This window comes from Pygocentrus nattereri, chromosome 2 (assembly GCF_015220715.1).
Source record: "Pygocentrus nattereri isolate fPygNat1 chromosome 2, fPygNat1.pri, whole genome shotgun sequence".
Lineage (NCBI taxonomy): Eukaryota > Metazoa > Chordata > Actinopteri > Characiformes > Serrasalmidae > Pygocentrus > Pygocentrus nattereri.
This window is the reverse complement of record NC_051212.1, coordinates 32187239-32207366: the sequence shown is the minus strand read 5'-3', so window position 1 is coordinate 32207366 and position 20128 is coordinate 32187239. Positions and strand designations below refer to the sequence as shown.

The following is a 20128-nucleotide window of genomic DNA, read 5'->3' as shown; positions in this document are numbered from 1 at the left end:
CAAAATCATATTGTTGGCATGGACAGAGCACTACCAACCATCATCCATTGTGCAAACAGGCAAACTTAGACACGCAGTGAACATGTAAAATAGGAAACTGTATTTTCTTCTCAGCAGTATTTTGTAATAATACTGTAGTAGTACTAACAATATTACCCAAGCCTAGTCAGGGTCAGGTGCTTTTCTATGGCTCTTTGCCAGGAGTTCCAGCCTATCTATTTTTAAAATATTTGTTATTTATTTTGTGACTTGAAAGCTGAGTGTGCCAGAATACCAGTGGCCAGGAGTGGGGTGGTATGAACAGAAATTTGTGTCACAGTATCACAAAAATTTGTGAAGGTTTTCAAATCAAAATAAATAAAACCATTTTAGATGCTTAAGTAAGTATATTTTGCAGTAGCTTATTATACTGGGATGTCCCTTGACTTATTAATAAGAAACATTTTAATCAACCTAAATATATATTAAAAGTTAAACTAAGCAATACATGTAGATAAACATATGTAGGGTTGGACAAAATGACAATATTAATCAGTATTGCAGTGAATTACATCGCAACGTCCCTAATATGGATCAATACAATATGGCTCCAAAATATGGAGCCTGTCATCATCACCACTTTTGGAACACTTTTATTATTATAGACAGTTTTATTATAGACAGAACATAATTAGTCTTACTTTTTTATAAATAAAAAGTGGGTTAATGGTACATGTTTAAAATATACTTTACCAGTTCACTAATTATAATTAGTTATAATTTTATATATAATAAAACTGAACAACTTAATTGATTGCTTTCCATTGTTTGACTGTTTTCTTCTATTTTCTTTCATTATGAAAATATCATTGGCCTTTTTCCTGGCCCCCTGTTTCCTCTGCCTCATAACTCAGAGCTCCACGCAATCACAGCTTAACAAACATCCAAAATGTCTTTAAGCATGTCCCATCTCCTTTCTCCCCGTCTCCCTCTCCAGACATTATAATTCTATTTTTTTACCCTTATCAACCACTCCAAATCTTCCATTTTTTTCCTGCACTTGCTCTCCCTTTGCTCTCCTGTGTAGCCAGTTTTTTTCAGTGCAGAACCACATCTTGTCAAAGTACTTCTTTCTAGGTCCTTCTCTGTGAGCATTTTATACAATTTTGATGCTTCCTTTTATCCTATCTTCTTTGTGGAAATGCCTGAGGTTCCTGCTACTCTGCTCCCTGTTGCATCTGTTTGTTTCTGGTTGCCCCCTATAGTTCCTGCTCCCTATCTGGCGGCTGTTGTTACTGTTGTTCCTGTGGTTTCTGCTGCGTCTGTCTCTGCCACCCCAGTAGACCCTGCTCCTCTGGCTTCCATCTCCCTAGTGGCCTCTTTGCCCATGATCCATCAAAGATCAGCTCTGGCTCTATTGTGGACCCTCCCTGTCATTATTAGTTCCACCTGTGTGTCTCCATAGTTACGCCGTTTTCTTTATGTTTAGCCTTTGCTGGGTGTTGCCACAGTTTCCTATGCATTTCTGAGCCTTGTTCTAGGCATAGATACTAGATTTTTTTTAGTTTTCCTTGTTTCTTGTTTTTTTCTGTGCTCTGTTTTTGGATTCCTGCTCCTGGGTTTTGCTAATTGTCCTCTTTTTGTTTAGTAATATGTTTTGATCCCTGCCGCTACTGATGACAAAGATTACACTTAAAGCACACTTGCCTCCTGTCTTTACCTCACTTGGGTCGCAGTTCATTCTAGTTTCAACCTGCACAACACTGAGTATATTCTTATAAAAATGAACAACTCATTTTAGACAGTTAATATAAGTTGAGCTTATTGAGTTACCTATCACGAGATCCTTACTGTTGTAGCTAAGCAGATCATTTTCAAATAAAAAGCTTGTAGTCCTCCTATGAAAATGCAAACTGTTTAATCAAATGAACATTTCATTGTGTGCAAAGATGAGGTAAATATTTTAATGAGGATGTAAAAATATGTCATTCATAAATGGCGCCATTGCTTTTTCCCTATTCATCTGAAGCCGCCAAATCTGGAAGTTTGAGAATGTTATTTCCAAGGATTTAGCCAAGCTATGCATGTAAATAATCACTACATTGTCAATATTCTTGTTTAAGCATGGAATTTCTGTCCTCTGTCCACTCCTGCTGTCTAGTAAGCAAAACTTACAAAAATTCAACTTACGACTTTGTGTGAAGGGAAGAGCACAAAGTCCTGTAAAACAAACGCGTTTGTAAACATCTATGTCACAGTGCTTTTGGGCATGTATGCTGTTCAGACCTTTATGAGTAATATGACCAAACATAACTTTATACAGTGCTGTGAAAAAATATTCACATTAATTTCTTCTGTTTTTACACATTTTTCACAGATATTTAAACAAAATTTCACATAAGACAGAGACAAAAACATAATATAGTTTTTAAATGGTCATTTAATTTATTGGCAGTAAGACTTTTATCCATCAGAAACTAGCCATGTGAGAAAAAGTGTTTACCCTCTTATTTTCTCAGTTGCACCAATATAAGTTGCTAATTATGAAAAATGAAACTAGTCACACCAAGGGCTGATTACTGCCATGTGTGTTGAATGGGAAGTAGGCTAAAATTATTATGCTATGTTCAAAAGAAATTGTGGAAGTAATGATTGTAATGAAAGAAATGAGTGATTTGAAATATTATTGAAGTTATTGAAGTATATAAGTCTGGAAAGGCTTACAATTCTAAGGCTCTAGGACTTCAGTGAACCACTGTGAAAGCCATTATCTCCAAATGGAGAGTCTGCCTATAAGTGGATGGCCTACCAAAGTTATTCACACAGCATAGCAAATACTCATCATGGAAGCCACAAAAGAACCCAGATGAACGTCTAAGGAACTTCAGGCTTTATTCACGACAGGTGATTCTACCATTAGAAAGAGACTTGGTGTAACGGGGAGCGAGGAGGCGGACGCACACGCTGAGATAAGCGAGATTTATTAGGGGCAAATCCAGGGTCGTAGTCAGAACATTCCAGGGTCAGTGAGCCGACACGTACAGACTTAGGGTAAGACATCTCAAGAATCAACACAAACGAAGACCAGGTACAAAGACACGATACAAAGGTACAAAGATACAAAGACTGGCAAACGGAAGGGGCATACACAGGGCTTAAATACACGTAACAATGAGGGACAGGTGAATACAATCAGGGGCGGAGTTACAAAACCAAAACATGAGCACATGGACAGGACTGGGAGGAGCCAACCGTGACAGAACCCCCCCCAAAGGCACGCACACCGGGCGTGCCACACAGAACAAAACAAACCAACCCAACAAGAAAGCGAAACCCAGAGAAAGACAAAACTAAACTAAACTAAACAGGCACAGACACCGAAGCCAGAGCAGAGGCAGAAACGGGCACAGGGGCAGGGGCGGGCACAGGGGCAGAAACGGGCACAGGGGCAGGAACAGGCAGAAACGGGCACAGGGGCAGGAACAGACGGAGACACACCAGGGGCAGGAACAGACGGAGACACACCAGGGGCAGGAACAGACGGAGACACACCAGGCGCAGGAACAGACGGAGACACACCAGGCGCAGGAACAGACGGAGACACACCAGGCGCAGGAACAGACGGAGACACACCAGGCGCAGGAACAGACGGAGACACACCAGGCGCAGGAACAGACGGAGACACACCAGGCGCAGGAACAGACGGAGACACACCAGGCGCAGGAACAGACGGAGACACACCAGGCGCAGGAACAGACGAAACAGAACGAGGACAAAAAAAACGGAGGGAGGACGAGGAGGCACAACACAAGACGACGCCGAACGAGAGACGACCGGAGACACAGGACGAGGAAAACAAGAACGAACAACAGACCACGCAAAAGACAGGGGAACAGGCACCAGGACTGACACAGGAACGAAAACGGGCACTGAAACAGAAACAAAAGGAGACACAGGAACGGGAACCACAACGGGAAAGGGAACTGAGACAGACACAACAGTAGGGAAAAGGACAAAACCAGGTACAGAACAAGGCAGAAACAAAGGAAGGGAAACAGACACAGAAGGCACAGAAGGACCATGGGGAACAGGGACAGAAACGGGATTCCCAGGGAGAACAGACACAGACGAGGGCGGGATGGGTGGGAACAAAGGGGATGTAACGTCCACGGAGGCAGGCGGGCCTGCTACGACGTCCGCGGAGGCAGGCGCGGGGCCTGCTGCGACGTCCGCGGAGGCAGGCGCGGGGCCTGCTGCGACGTCCGCGGAGGCAGGCGCGGCGACGGGTCCGGAGGCGCGGCGACTGGCGGCGGGTCCGGAGGCGCGGCGACTGGCGGCGGGTCCGGAGGCGCGGCGACTGGCGGCCACGGGATCAGAAGTGCCGCGGGGTGCGGCCACGGGATCAGAAGTGCCGCGGGGTGCGGCCACGGGATCAAGCCTTCGGGCTGGGGACCTCTGCTCCAACCTGGAGGAACACACAGATACTGGACCCACTCGGCCGTTCCCAAAGCTCACTCGAGCGATTGGCAGCTCGCAGTGACGCTTGCGAACGAGCCGAGTACCAAAAAACGGGTCATCTGAATGCTCCTTCTGTCTGACCCCGTCTTGCACTGCAGGTCGCTCCTCCCTGCAGTGGCGCTCAAGACGGGCAGACCCAAGGCGCTTACCTGAGCTCTCGCCGCCCGGACACAAGGCGGGAAGGTCCTCCGCTTTCTTGCGGGACCGACGAGACGCTCGTGTTCCCTCAGCGCCAGGGGATTTGCTGTCTCCGGCTTGGTGGCGTTGGGACACGGCGAACTCGGACTGCTTTGAAACAGCCGGAGTTTCGTCCCAACGGAACAACCACATGCCGGAGTCTCGCTTACCTGCTGCGTCCTGTGGTGGCCAGTCTTTCTGTAACGGGGAGCGAGGAGGCGGACGCACACGCTGAGATAAGCGAGATTTATTAGGGGCAAATCCAGGGTCGTAGTCAGAACATTCCAGGGTCAGTGAGCCGACACGTACAGACTTAGGGTAAGACATCTCAAGAATCAACACAAACGAAGACCAGGTACAAAGACACGATACAAAGGTACAAAGACTGGCAAACGGAAGGGGCATACACAGGGCTTAAATACACGTAACAATGAGGGACAGGTGAATACAATCAGGGGCGGAGTTACAAAACCAAAACATGAGCACATGGACAGGACTGGGAGGAGCCAACCGTGACACTTGGTCAAATGGTGCATGAACATGAGGAGCATGAAAGTTCATCTCCCATTTTCTAAAATGCCCTTTGATGCTCCCTGAGTTTTCTGTACTAATGTTCTGTGGACTGAATAAAGAATTCCACAGTGATAATAGCATACTAACTGTCAAACATGGTGTTGTGGTGCATTAGGGCCTGGGCGAATCAGACAGAACCAGGAATTCAGTTTTCTACCAGAAAATCCTGCAGGAGAATATCCAGTAAAGACAAATTTAAGGTCTTAGTCCTAGTCATAGTCTTGACTTCAACCCCATTGAGATGCTGTGGTTTGTGATTTGTGTTTCTTTATGTTCTTCTTATTTTGTATGACATGATGTACGAGGACCATTGAGTGTGGCAATATGCAAAAACAGAAGAAATCAAATAGTTTTTCAAAGTACGAGGTGGATACTGACCTGAAAAAAGTAGGAAAATAAGCATGGCTGAAATCTGAAAAGCAGAAGAGCACAGGTATTTGATAAAGCCCTGATAAAGCCAGATTGTAAATATTTAAGAGGTGGTCTTTTCCAAAAACAGATGCACTAGATCATTAGGCCATAGGTCATTGTAGTAAAAAGTAGGTAAGTGCCATTCTCCAAGTAAGATGTTGGCTTTTGTGATTTTCAAACATTGCAAACAGTATTAGGGTAAGTAAGTAGAACATCAGGTGAAGTGGGAGCACAAGACTGCTGGTCGTTTAACATTTGTTTTCATTGTCTTGGCATCATTGTTGTGAGCATGATGGTTAGTGGACTGACCAATCAGAATGTTTAAGGATGTATGAAGGTTAAACAACCTCTCTTGTATTTTTAAAAGCTGATTGTTTTGGTAATGAAAAACAATGTAGTTAAATATTCAATTATTTGATCAGGTGGGTTTTTAAGTTATAGTGTTCAATAGAGTTCACCTCTATAAAAAAATCTACTTTTAGGAGGCTTGTCATAAAAACTCGATGATTTGAGTATGGCTGTCATGATGATGATACCCCACTGCACCAGAAAATGTCTCTCTTTTACATCATGATAAACAATTTACATTCATACACGTTCCTGCTTATGTTTTACACAATTTCACATTCAACATTTTTGTTCTTAATGTCATTTTTGTGTTCAGTATCATCACTTTTAAAACTATTTGTTATGAATGATCCAATCAGTTATCAACAGCAGTCAGCATAATCACACTTTTTTCAGAAGGCCTAAACTGGTGAAGTGGATCACTCTGTGTTGGAGTAGTTTGTGATTGTGCCGATTTGTGACGCTGAACTTAAAGCATAATGCTTTAAATGCATTCTGAGAAAATATCTGACTTCTTTTTAACCATTGTGTGGTGTTCATGTTTTTGTTATTCAGTGAGTCTGGTGGACCCGCTGCATTGTTGGTTTATTGGTTATACAGCCATAACAATATATGTAAAAATACCAGATGTTTAAAATATCACAAGTGGCCAACGTAGGGTTCTCCTTTAGCAGCTGTAGCCAGTCATCAGCCTGTCCATGTTAGTGTCAGCCTGTCCACCCTCTCACACACACGTATACAAACACATACACACACAGACACACACACACACACTAACAGCAGCCCATGTTTGAGGAGAACAGAGTGAAGTGACACAGCATCTCCACGCTTTTATTCCATGTGTATTCACCCCAACACCATGTGTAATATAAATATGTAGGGTGTGAAGTCATTAAATGTGTTACTAAATGTGCTATTTTTATGTTCCCCACAGAAAATGAGCAAAGGCCAAGGGATCTGGGGTTGAAATTAAAATCCCATCATTTTTTTATTTTGGTAATCAATAAAAATTGGTCCCACAGACCCGAACACCTCACAAGGCTAAAAGGAAGACTTCTTGTGATAATCTGGAAGCGATGTATTAGAACATCCATAAATTATGAAATGATATCAAAAACTCAAAAACAGCAAAAATGGAGATAAAATGTTTTCTCCCGACAGCAGCAATATATATATATATATATATATATATATATATATATATATATATATATATATATATATATATATATATACACACATGCTCACACACAAATATAGATGTGTAGTCTCCCTTTGTTGTCAGAACAGCCTCAATTCTACATGATGTTGGACTGGATTCAGATATGGTAGCTGAGAAGGTCACTAAAGAACCCTACGCTCGTGTGATGCTGAGGAAACCTGTTTGAGCATTATTTGCTTTGTGACATGGTACTTGGTCATGGCTGGAAGTAGCCATTAGAAGATGGGTGAATTGTAGCTATGAAGGGTTGCACATGGTCAGCAACAAAATTCATAGGTTGTGGCCCTCAGGTAGTACCAATTGATTTTCTATTAATTGGCCCAAAGTGTGACAAAAAACATTCCTCACACCATTACAGCACCTCCACCAGCCTGGACTGTGGACACAAAGCAGATCAGGTTCACGGATTCAGGCTGATGGCACTGAATTCTGACCTTACATCTAGGTGACTCAGCAGAAATTGGGAAATATTTTCAATGGAAAATATTTTCAATGGAAACATGATGGACTCCAAATCACAGCTCCAAATCACAGTTCACATTTACCTTGTACATTATATTCATTCACTCCTTTCCCGTTTTATCACTGCAAGCATAGTTCCAACACAATTGGAAATGCTGGTTTCTGTGATTCAACCATAATGGACAATCTGATCTTTTTCAGGCCCTTATTCTCAGGTTTTTAGTGCCAGCACTTAAGAAAAAGCTAATTATATTTTTAGTTTTGTTGATTTTAGTTTTCCTGTGGGGCATTAGGCTTTGTAGTTATAAGCAGGTAGGCCTTGAGGTGGAAAGGGTTGAGAACGCCTGGTCTGGTTCCAATAGCTGCTCGGTTTAGGCTACAGGCTTTGTAGTTGCTATATTAGTGATTAGATGAGAAATGAATGATAGTTAAAAGTTGTATTGTGTGTATCTGCTCATAACACAACCAGCAAGAGAAAGTTAACCAGCATATTGATGGAACAGTATCTTGCAATGTCATTTGGATTCATTAGGTTCATTTTGCTTTATTATGTCTGGTTAACTGTATGAGAATGTATGCTTTTTCAGTAATCTGTGAGAAAGTGAGAGACAGAGAGTTGTAAATTCCATATATATAAAATTTACCCCTCTCTGTCTCACAGTTTCTATATATATATGTCACGCATTCAGCTCGTCGAGCGAACTCCAACTCCCAGAACACCCTGGGAGATCATGTGACTCTGGACTCAGGCATGCGCACCTATCAGCGCTCACAATCCCCAGACTTTTGAGGAATGTCGCCTGTGCCTCATTAGAGCTGAGCATTTAAGCCCGGCTCTGACAATCAGTCAGTGCGAGGTATTGATTTCTTTGAAACTTACTGAGCGAATTCCTTCTTGTTATTGCTTGTCTTTCCGTGATTTTTGACCGTTTAGAATCGTGTTTTTTGACTACGTCTGTTGCCTCTCCCTTTTGGTACTTTTGCTGATTGTGTGGATTTGTTATCAGAGTTTTGGACTGTACTTTGACTACTCCGTTGTGTTTTGCCCCTTTTTGTTTCTTTGGCTGCTAGCCAATCAAATAAATAATGTAACCTTTCATCCGCGAGCATCTGGGCTTCAGTCACATCGTAACAATACATGTATATATTGCTTGATTATGCTAGTCTAATGCTGACGGCAGAGGAACCAAGCCAGACAAAACTCTCTTTGTGTATGCCCTGGCTGTGGCCATTACTTGTGCATCAACTGTAGCTTATTTAAAAGTGGTGAATGCTACAGTATTTATGATTTTTCCTCAGTGATTCCTCTCTTAGTGTAAGATCAAGTTGATTAAAGATATTTTTCACAGTGTTTCTATTTTTAAGTCTACTTATAATTGTGAAGGAAATTTGAATGCCCCTTATAGGTATAATGGTGAAGAGACATCAGAAATACAGTATGTGTCCAGCCAAGGTGTCACCAGACTACAACTCATACAGATCTAGTTAAAAATGTAGTGGAACCCATAATTAAAATAACTTGTGGAGCCAGTTCCAGTTGGTGGGGCATATTATATGCACCATCGGTATAGCTTTCACATTTAAAAAAGCCCCATGAGAAGGTATGAAGAAGACATATGAGAAACTGATCATAGGAAGTATTTAGTTTTATGTCCAGATATTGAGCTAGAGGTTGACAAATTCTACTAAATTCATTTTTCAAAGTAAATCTAATATTTTCCATGTGTAAAACCTGCCCTGCCTCCCCAAGCCACAGAATGACCATTTTAAATTTAAGTGGTAAAAATGTCTTGTTCACTGCAATGTAAGCAGTAATATCTCTCTAGCAATAATATCCCTGACAGTCACTAGCTTTTTTTTTCTGAAAGTTATACTTAACCTGCTGGACAATTTTTTCCATGTCAGATTGGATTTTAGTCTTTATGCTCATTTCATAGTCAAGTGACCATCATATCAAGGAAATAAATAACTAACGTTATGAAAGGGACCCATCATCAGCAAATTAATCGTAATGTAATAGTTTGTTAACAGTACATCAGCCTAGTGCTGTATTTAGCAGAGGTGTATGCTAGAGGTGGCCAGGGGTGGGCACTGCCACCTTTGAGGGAAGCTTGGTCACCCCTCTGGCCATCTCAATTAAACAAGTGATACGGTTAACAATCATCAGTCTGTCATGAGGGAAGTTACCAGTTAGCTGTAAGAGTCTGATTGTGCTACATTCAATAATCAGTTTGGCTTGGTCTAAAACATCTGATCAGACAGGCCAGAATGCTGGTCTAACACTAATGCTGGTTTTGTTTATTGTGCTTATGCAGCATTGAAACACTGGTTTAATATATATTAGTAAAAACAGTTTAAAACTCTATCAACGCATCCAGATTCACTGAAAAAAGTACTGAAATCCATTTCTTTCTTTTTCTTTTTCTCATTTATATTACTACTACTACTACTAATAATAATAATAATAATAATAACAACAACAACAACAATAATAATAATAATAAAAATAATAATAATAATAGTATTAATAGTAGTAGAAGTAGCAGCAGTAGTAGTAGCAGTAGTATTAGTAGCAGTAGTAGCAGTAGTAGTATTAGTAGCAGTAGTAGTATTGTTTTTAAAAGCAGTTTAACCCACTGAAAGATTAGATTTTTTAGATTTTATTAAGTGGGGTTTATTAATTCTGACTACAGTTACATGTTTAGCAGAGTACAAAAGCAAGAAAGAGAGGTAAACTGACCTGCTAGGAGTCCGTCTTTCCCTCAGAGTAGTGTTTACTAATCTGCAGAAGGAGGAAGAAAACACCTAAGAAGACATCAGTAAAGTGTCAAGCAAGCTTTTTCAGTTAACCTCAAGAATGATGTCCCACTAGTTTGGCTTTCAAATAAAAAAAAAGCCTTATGAGAAGGTACGTGGAGGACTTATGAGAAACTGATCAGAGAAAGCGTTTAGCTTTAGGTCATAACTGCTAAAGGAGGACATTAGTTAAGGAGTCAGGGGACAGTATTATCTCTTGTATCCAATGTTTTCATTGAGTGTTTGGAACAGCAATGCAGCATATGTACTGGTAAACTGGTAAACTTTTTATACCCTTTTCTGAAGTACATGAAAAAGAAGACAGTAGGACAGAACCCATCCGTATGTCAACAACTTGGTGGTATTTGGTGATAAAGTGTCACCACTGTTTATGTTACTATCTGGGACAGAATGAGGTGGGTGAGATTCCAACAGTCTGCCTGTGATTGAGCACCACCAACTCTGTTTGCGCTTGACTTTAGGTGTCTGCAATTTTTCCGAATAACACTACCAAAGTCTAACTCAACTTTGCAGGACCTTGAGTCAATGGGCTTCAGAACCCTGCCCTTTCTCCAGATGGTGTGAGGTTCAACTGGTTATATTTTCACATAGCCACCCTGCTGTAGCATGTTTGGATCCCTGGCAAATCTATTGTTGAAGGCTCTTTGGTGTTGCTGATTATGTTTAAGTCCCTGTTGTTGCATTGCGGTGGTCCATCAATGCCACGTAGGGGGCCTGTCTCATAGCTTTGGCTTTCTGCACGAGCCTCTTGACTGTTTTCACGGCTGATTCTGCCTTGCCATTGCTCTGCAGATAATCCGTCAATGAGGTCTTTTGATCAAAGTCCCAATTTTTTGAGTATTGAGTAACTAGGAGATGAAATGAGTGAGTATAACAATTTCATGATATTGGCAATTTGGTAGAGCCTGTAAACTTGAATTAAATAATTAAAAATAAATAAATAAATAAAAGTAAAAGTTTTTTAATACTTGAACTGTACACATTTTTGACTAATTTTCACACTCTCAAAGGTATGAAACTGTCAAGAGTACATCACAGGATCTTTAGTCAGGGATCATAATTTTACCATATTCCATTGAAATTATATTTTCTGAGTTGTACTCGTCTCCAATCAAACCAAATGTACAAGTGAAAGTAAAGTAAGAACTTGGATGACTTTCAGAGATCCTAAACAAGCAGGTGTGCTTTGAATAGTGAAGTATGTCTGGGAATATAAACTTCTGATTTTCTTCTTCTTCTCCTCTTTATTTAATTATTTATTTCTTTATTGAAGTAGTAGTAGTAGTAGTAGTAGTAGTAGTAGTGTTTTTAAAAGCAGTTTAACCCACTGAAAGATTAGATTATTTAGATTTTATTAAGTGGGGTTTATTAATTCTGACTACAATTACATGTTTAGCAGAGTACAAAAGCAAGAAAGAGAGGTAAACTGACCTGCTAGGAGTCCGTCTTTCCCTTAGAGTAGTGTTTACTAATCTTCAGAAGGAGGAAGAAAACACCTAAGAAGACATCGGTAAAGTGTCACTCCCTTTCACTTAAGGCAAGCTTTTTCAGTTAACCTCAAGAATGATGCCCCACTAGTTTGGCTATCAAATTAAAAAAAAGCCTTATGAGAAGGTACGCGGAGGACTTGATAAACTTGAGAAACTGATCAGAGAAAGCGTTTAGCTTTAGGTCATAACTGCTAAAGGAGGACATTAGTTAAGGAGTCAGGGGACAGTATTATCTCTTGTATCCAATGTTTTCATTGAGTGTTTGGAACAGCAATGCAGCATATGTACTGGTAAACTGGTAAACTTTTTATACCCTTTTCTGAAGTACATGAAAAAGAAGACAGTAGGACAGAACCCATCCGTATGTCAACAACTTGGTGGTATTTGGTGATAAAGTGTCACCACTGTTTATGTTACTATCTGGGACAGAATGAGGTGGGTGAGATTCCAACAGTCTGCCTGTGATTGAGCACCACCAACTCTGTTTGCGCTTGACTTTAGGTGTCTGCAATTTTTCCGAATAACACTACCAAAGTCTAACTCAACTTTGCAGGACCTTGAATCAATGGGCTTCACAACCCTGCCCTTTCTCCAGATGGTGTGAGGTTCAACTGGTTATATTTTCACACAGCCACCCTGCTGTAGCATGTTCGGATCCCTGGCAAATCTATTGTTGCAGGCTCTTTGGTGTTGCTGATTCTGTTTCAGTCCCTGTGGTACATTTTTGACTTCTGGTTGTATTAGGCCGATTTTTGTGGGTAAAAGTGTTCTTGTGCAACGTCTGATTAGCCTCTGAGCTGGGCTTGTTTGCAACCCTTGTGTTGGTGTATTGCGGTGGTCCATCAATGCCACATAGGGGGCCTGTCTCATACCTTTGGCTTTGAGCCTCTTTACTGTTTTCACGGCTGATTCTGCCTTGCCATTGCTCTGCAGATAATCCGTCAATGAGGTCTTTTGATCAAAGTCCCAATTTTTGGAGTATTGAGTGACTTCTTCCTCTTCTTCTTCTTCTTTCGGCTGCTCCCTTTTAGGGGTCACCACGGCGGATCATCTTCCTCCATCTTGCCCTATCCACTGCCTCCTCTAATTTCACCTCTTCAGCTCTTTTCTACACTGTCAATTGCTCTGGATGGTTGACCCAAGATATTTGAAGTCATCCACCTTTACGACCTCTACTCCTTGCATCTTCACCTTTCCACCTGCCTCCCTCTCATTCACACACATGTATTCCATCTTGTCTCTACTGACCTTCATTCCTCTCCTCTCCAGTGCAAACCTCCACCTCTCCAGATTCTCTTCCACCTGCTCTCTACCCTCACCACAGATTACAGTGTCATCTGCAAACATCATGGTCCATGGAGCCTCCTGCCTGACCTCATCTGTCAACCTGTCCATCACCATTGCAAACAAGAAGGGGCTCAAAGCTGATCCCTGATGTAACTCTACCTTCACCTTGAAACTATTTGTCATTCCAACTGCACACCTCACCACTGTCTCACTATCCTCATACATATCCTGCACCACCCTAACATACTTTTCAGCTACACCTGACTTCCTCATACAGTATCACAGTTCCTGTCTTGGCACTCTATCATATGCCTTCTCTAGATCCACAAAGACACAATGTAGCTCCTTCTGACCTTCTCTGTACTTCTCTACCAACACTCAAAACACAAAAATTGCATCTGTGGTACTCTTTCTGGGCATGAAACCAAACTGCTGCTCACTGATCTGAACCTCTCACCTTAGCCTTGTTTCAACAACTCTTTCCCATACCTTCATGGTGTGGCTCATCAACTTTATACCTCTGTAGTTACTGCAGCTCTGCACATCACCCTTGTTCTTAAAGATGGGGACCAGTACACTGCTTCTCCACTCATCAGGCATCCTCTCACTCTCCAGGATTTTGTTAAACAACCTGGTTAAAAAGTCCATCGCCTTCTCTCCTAAACATCTCCATACCTCCACAGGTATGTCATCTGGACCAACTGCCTTTCCATTCTTCATCCTTTTTAAAGCTGCCCTCACTTCCACCTTACTAATTCTCTGCACTTCCTCATCCACTATCTCTCCCCCCATTGTCCTCCTCTCTTGTTTTCCTCATTCATTAGTTCTTCAAAGTACTCCTTCCATCTACTCAACACTCTCTGTTCACTCACTAGTACATTTCCCTCTCTATGCTTTATCAGCCTAACCTGCTGTACATCCTTTCCAGCTATATCTCTCTGTTTAGCCAAGCGATACAAGTCCTTTACTCCTTCTTTACTGTCCAGCCTCTCATACAGCTCATCATAGGCCTGAGCCTTTGAATTTGCCACCATTCTTTTTGCTATGCGACTAGCTTCACAGTACTCCTGCCTACTTCCTTCATCTCTCTGGTTATCCCACTTTTTCTTAGCTGCCTTCTTCTTCTGAATACTCTCCTGGACTTCCTCATTCCACCACCAACTTTCCTTGTCTTCTTTCCTCTGACCAGACGAAACACCCAACACATTCTTGCCAGTTTCTCTCACCACCTTAGCTGTAGTTTCCCAGTCCTCAGGTAGCTTCTCACTGCCCCCAAGGGCCTGTTGCAATTTTTCCCTGAACTGCCTGCAACCATCCTCCTCCTCCAGCTTCCACCATCTAATCTTTGGCTCTGTCTTCACTCCCTTCCTCTTCTTTGTTTCTAATCTCATTCTACAGACAACCACCCTATGCTGCCTTGCTACACTTTCACCTGGTACCACTTTACAATCTCCAATCTCCTTTAGGTGGCATCTCCTGCTAAGGATATAATCCACCTGTGTGCACCTCCCTCCACTCTTGTATGTCACCCTGTGTTCTTCCCTCTTCTGAAAATATGTGTTCACTACAGCCATTTCCATTCTCTTTGCAAAATCTACAACCATCTGACCTTCCGCATTTTTGTCTTTCACACCATACATACCCAGCACCTCTTCATCCCCTCTGTTCCCTTCACCAACATGTCCATTGAAGTCTGCACCAATCACTAATCTCTCCTCTCTAGGGACACCATCTACCACTTCATCCATCTTACTCCAAAATTCTTCTTTCTCCTCTAACTGACAACCAACCTGTGGTGCATATGAACTGACCACATTCAAAATTATACCAGAATGGGACCGGCACCAGAAGTACAGAAAGTACACCCCAATGGCTGGTTTAGTGACTAGGAGATGAAATGAGTGAGTGTAACAATTTCATGATATTGGCAATTCGGCAGAGCCTGCAAACTTGATTTTTTCATTTTGTTTCGTCTCCAGGCTTTTTCATTTTATTCTTCTATAATAAAGTTTTAGTTTATGAAATCAGTCAAGGTTCAATTTAATAAGCAGGAGGCAGCAAGACGCAATTTGAGAGATTTAAAATAATGTTATTGTATTGAAGAACCATTTGAACACATGGTCCCATTTCAATTCCAGCTTTATATCATTTTAAAAGTTGTAATTTATAACAGTCTCGTACTTTTTTTTTTTTTACCAGGAATGGTGCTAGAGTTAGGAGTTAGTGGACCCGCCTCATGTGTAAACAGTTATCCCTAATTCTAACACAACCCTCTGTGGTATGTTAAGGTAATGATTTATGTTACATTATACAGCTCTGGCTCTATTATGACAAATACAGTTACTATTCTAAAAATGGGTAACTCGGTATATAATGCATCACTCAGTAACTATATATGTATTTTTTGTGTGAGAGTATGTGTTTATATATGAAGAGTTTCATTCTAAAATGCTGTATATCTCTTTATAACAGTTTTGGAATTTTTAACAATTTCAGATTTTTAACAGAATAATAATTGTCACATAATGGAAAACATTTTATTTCTGTAATAAGGGTGGTATTATGATAATATAACTAGGGATGCACGGATCAGACTTTTTCAGTTCCGATACTCATATCGATACATAAACTTTGCATATCGGTTGATACCGATCCGATACCATTGTTGAATTAATTAACCGTATACCTCACCATGTGGGAGAGATTTAAACATTATTTTACTAACTTTGCAAAACAAAATATAACAAATTAACACATAGATAATGTACTAAATTGGAACTAAAATAATAAATTATGCAGAACCTTGACACAGCATTCAAATTCAAACTAAAAAAGGAGTCAAACTTCTTAAAATATATTAAAATAAATGAAATCTATCAGCCAAAACAGAAAATAAGTAGCTTCACTTTGTCAAACATACAAACAGTAATCAATCTTATTTTAAAATATTTAGTGTAAACAGTAATTTAAAATAAAATCTAGCAGCTGAACCTGAGAATAAATAAGTAACTTGGTCACACATACAAGCAGTTATCATTGTAAACATGTAAATATTTAGTGCAGTCTCACACCACGCGCAGCCTGTGGTTACGCTGAATGCTCACTTAAGCAGTAATGGCATGTTCTTTCTCATGAAAACAAGCATTTCTGCTGTCTCTGCTGTAAGTCTGTTTCTTTTCTCATCCACAATGTTGGAAACTGTGCTGAACAATCTCTCACTTTCTACACTAGTGCAGGGGGCACAGAGGTATTTCATGGCAGTGGCAGCAAGACAAGGTAACCAATCTTTGTTGACTCTCCAGTACTGGTATGGACTGTCTGAGGCAGTGATCGTTTTCTCAGTAAAAAATCTATGCAGATCAACAGCATGGTTTGAGCTGCTTGCTGTACCAGGATCCTCACACTCCTCCAGAATTTGGTCGGATCCTTTCATAAAGCTGCTCTTGTCTGGGGCTGCTGCTGCTTCCACCCGAGGGGACTTTTCTGGTGGCTCTGAAGTCTCCAGTGCTCCAGCTGTGCTGCTCCTCAAGAATTCTTCAAGTTCCTTTGTTAGTGCATCTTTTGCATACTTTGCAGACTCTGCACTTGTAAAATATCTGACACAGGGATAAAACACAAGTTAAATATATAAAACACTGGTTAAAATTCACACCTTATTCTGACACAAAATTCTTGGATGCAACAATAAAACAAGGCTGATCAAAATAATATAGACATGAAAAAGAATGTGTAAAAAGGATATATAATCTTTTGTATTTTCTAATACCAAATTTTAATGCACATCATGGCATCTTATTGCATTGAAAGAGAGAAAAATTCTATAATGTAATAAGTTTAGAATCTTACCTGTCTTTATATCTTGGTTCCAGCAAGGTGGCAAGAGCGTAGACAGGTTCATCTTCCACAGTGCCGCGGTGATTGTTGACAGCTTGTAACAGAGTCTTTTTCATTGTTTTAATGCCGGTATCTGCCTCGTCTTCCCTAGCCAGAATGCGTTTGAGGACGGTGACAGCTGGAATGACATCAGCGATGGAGAAAGTGGATGAGCTTACTTTCCTGGTTAGCTCTTTAAATGGTTAGCTCTTTAAATGGTGCTAGAACAGTGTTAGTTTTTTCAAGCAAGGCCCACTGGTTAGCAGTCAGTGTCGTGGGCAAGTCATGGTCAGCAACAATAGCACAAAGGACTCGCTTCTGTTCCAGAAGACTCTCTATCATAAAGTAGGTGCTATTCCATCTTGTCTTGATGTCTTGTTGTAGGCGTTTAGGTTGGATTTGCATCTGGAGCTGGATATCACGTAGTCGTGAATATGTGAGTGCAGAATGTTTAAAATGTCCCACAGTCTGCCTGCTGCTTGCAATGGCATCACTCACACTGCATTGTGACAATAGTCCCTTGTTAATTACGAGCTGCAATGTATAAGCAAAGCAGCCTAAGCTATGCACTCCCATGATGTCCATCGCCTTTTTCATGTTGCTAGCATTGTCCCTCAGAATGACGTGCACTTTGTTCAAAGGAATTCGCCACTGATCAAGCATGATGGCAGTTGAAATGGAGTCGCTGGTGTGTGATCCATGAAAGTTTTTAGCTTGGAGCATCGCACTGTGAGGCGTAATATTCGTGTCCAGTGGACAGTTAGGCTTAAAAGTGTCATAGGGCACACGTTTGAACTCCAGATAATCTGTCATGAAGCTCATTACTTTGACATCTTTTAACCGTTCTGATATGTGGCCACACTCTTTCTTGTACAGTTCTGGCAGAGTGGTCTCAGAAAATATTTTTGTGATGGTAAATTATATCTGGGTACTAGGTGTTCCTGCAGGCGGCAAAAACCTTTATTTTCGACCACCGACATGGGTTGCGTATCCAAAACAATAAATTCCAGAACTTTCTCTGTTATTTTTGTCGCTTTCATGCTGTCAGATGGAAATGTTTCATGTCTTTGCAGTGCGTTCGCCAAAGTTAACTGTTTCGTCGTATTGTCTCCTGCTTCTTTTTGTTTGTTCAACTGTAATGTCTGGAACTCGGCGTGCTCTTTACCGTGGTACTTTTGGAGGTGCTTAATTAAGTTTGTTGTATTGTGTTTTGCAGCACTACCACCACCCCTTGGGACATTTGTTTTGCAGATATTGCACATCGCTGTCGAACATGGCGTAGCAAGCTTGAACTACCTCCACACAGCTGACTGTTTGGTTCGCTCCATGTTGTTCCTGTTAGTAAGTCAAGTCTACCCACACGCTGCACACATGCTGCTGATGTATGGCGTAGCACGCGTTGCAAACCAATTTAATAAAGTAAAGTATCGGTCCCATGGATCGGCCTAATTATCCGATACCCAAACCAGCTAATTTTGTTAATATCGGGACCGATATCCAATCCTAATGTTGGATCGGTGCATCCCTAGTACAAATGTCATTCATAAATGGTGCCATTGCTTTTTCCCTATTCGTCTGAACCCGCCAAATCTGGAAGTGTGAAAATGTTATTTCCAAGGATTTAGCCAAGCTATGCATGTACTCATGTAAATAATCACTATATTGTCAATATTCTTGTTTAAGCATGGAATTTCTGTCCTCTGTCCACTCCTGCTGTCTAGTAAGCAAAACTTACAAAAATTCAACTTACGACTTTGTGTGAAGGGAAGAGCACAAAGTCCTGTAAAACAAATGTGTATGTTAACATCTATGTCACAGTGCTGTTGGGCGTGCATGCTGTTCAGACATTTATGAGTAATATGACCAAACATAACTTTATACAGTGCTGTGAAAAAATATTCACATTAATTTCTTCTGTTTTTACACATTTTTCACAGATATTAAAACAAAATTTCACATAAGACAGAGACAAAAACATAATATAGTTTTTAAATGGTCATTTAATTTATTGGCAGTAAGACTTTTATCCATCAGAAACTAGCCATGTGTGAAAAAGTGTTTACCCTCTTATTTACTCAGTTACATAAATTTAGTTGATAATTGAACATTTAAACTAGTGATACCCAGGGTTGATTAACAGCAGGGTTGTAATTTGATGGAAATGTTCGCCGTTTCGTAATAAAATATTTGTAACCCCCCCTTTAACTACAGGCCGCTGTAGTCGTGCTGCAGTGGGCGCCACGCTCTTATGCCCACATTAGGAACTCCGGGTCTCAGCCTCATTTCTCTGTGGCCAGGATGAATAAGGTTTTTGAGAAGTCGTCTCTATCGCACGCTGTGTTAAATGAAAAGGTTCAGAACCCGAAACGTTTTGTCCTGTGAACATCCTTCTCCAGAACACCGCCGGACCCTCCAAATTACGAGGTCGTTAAAGAGCTGAAATATGAACATTGCTACATGTGAGCTAAAGCTACTGAAATCACGTCATTAGACCGGCAGCCTCCTTAATCAGGCGTTGTCAGTGAACATTTCCACGTACAGACGGAGGGCGGCTGCTGCGCTTTTTAAAGTGTAACGGAAAACTCCGAACAAGCAGCTGGAGAAAAAGAAGCTGACTTCAGCTCCATGGAGGGTCGAAAGGCCTGGCAGGAGATTCTTCTATGTCCGCTTAACAGCTGAGTATCATTGACTGGCTTTGGCTGTTTCACAGAACCAGCAGGTCAGTTTTGTCTCGTTTGCTAATGCTTGTCGTAGTTAGTCACAGCTGCTGCACCACTTAAGGTGGAATGGGAACATTCAAACAAGAAACTGCGAAAAAGAAGTTAATTCAGCCTCGTAGTTTTAACATGGGTAGTATTTCTGATAATGAGTTTTAGTGTTTATCAAATGATACTATGTGATGGTTTTATTTACGGGTATACCCACAAATATACGGTAAGGTAGAAGATATTTTCTCAGGACATTCGCCAGC

General features: G+C 41.0%; 1 protein-coding gene across 1 annotated transcript; it reads right to left on the bottom strand.

Annotated features, from left to right (window-relative positions):
* Positions 1 to 16272: 16272 nt before the first annotated feature.
* On the bottom strand, positions 16273 to 17553 carry LOC119264996 (zinc finger BED domain-containing protein 4-like). Its single transcript, XM_037544185.1, has 2 exons — positions 17131 to 17553; positions 16273 to 16880 (listed from the first exon to the last, which is right to left on the bottom strand). Exons 1-2 carry the CDS (start codon positions 17232 to 17234, stop codon positions 16385 to 16387), a joined length of 600 nt encoding a protein of 199 aa, XP_037400082.1. The 5' UTR covers positions 17235 to 17553; the 3' UTR covers positions 16273 to 16384.
* Between the last annotated feature and the right edge of the window lie 2575 nt (positions 17554 to 20128).

What these genes read in the sequence shown, in the direction of transcription:
- LOC119264996 (XM_037544185.1), bottom strand. Translation starts at nt 17,234, where the DNA reads ATGAAAAAGACTCTGTTACAAGCTGTCAACAATCACCGCGGCACTGTG. An exon ending in GAACCAAGATATAAAGACAG is followed by an intron (nt 16,881 to 17,130) that starts GTAAGATTCTAA and finishes TCCCTGTGTCAG; the next exon opens with ATATTTTACAAGTGCAGAGT.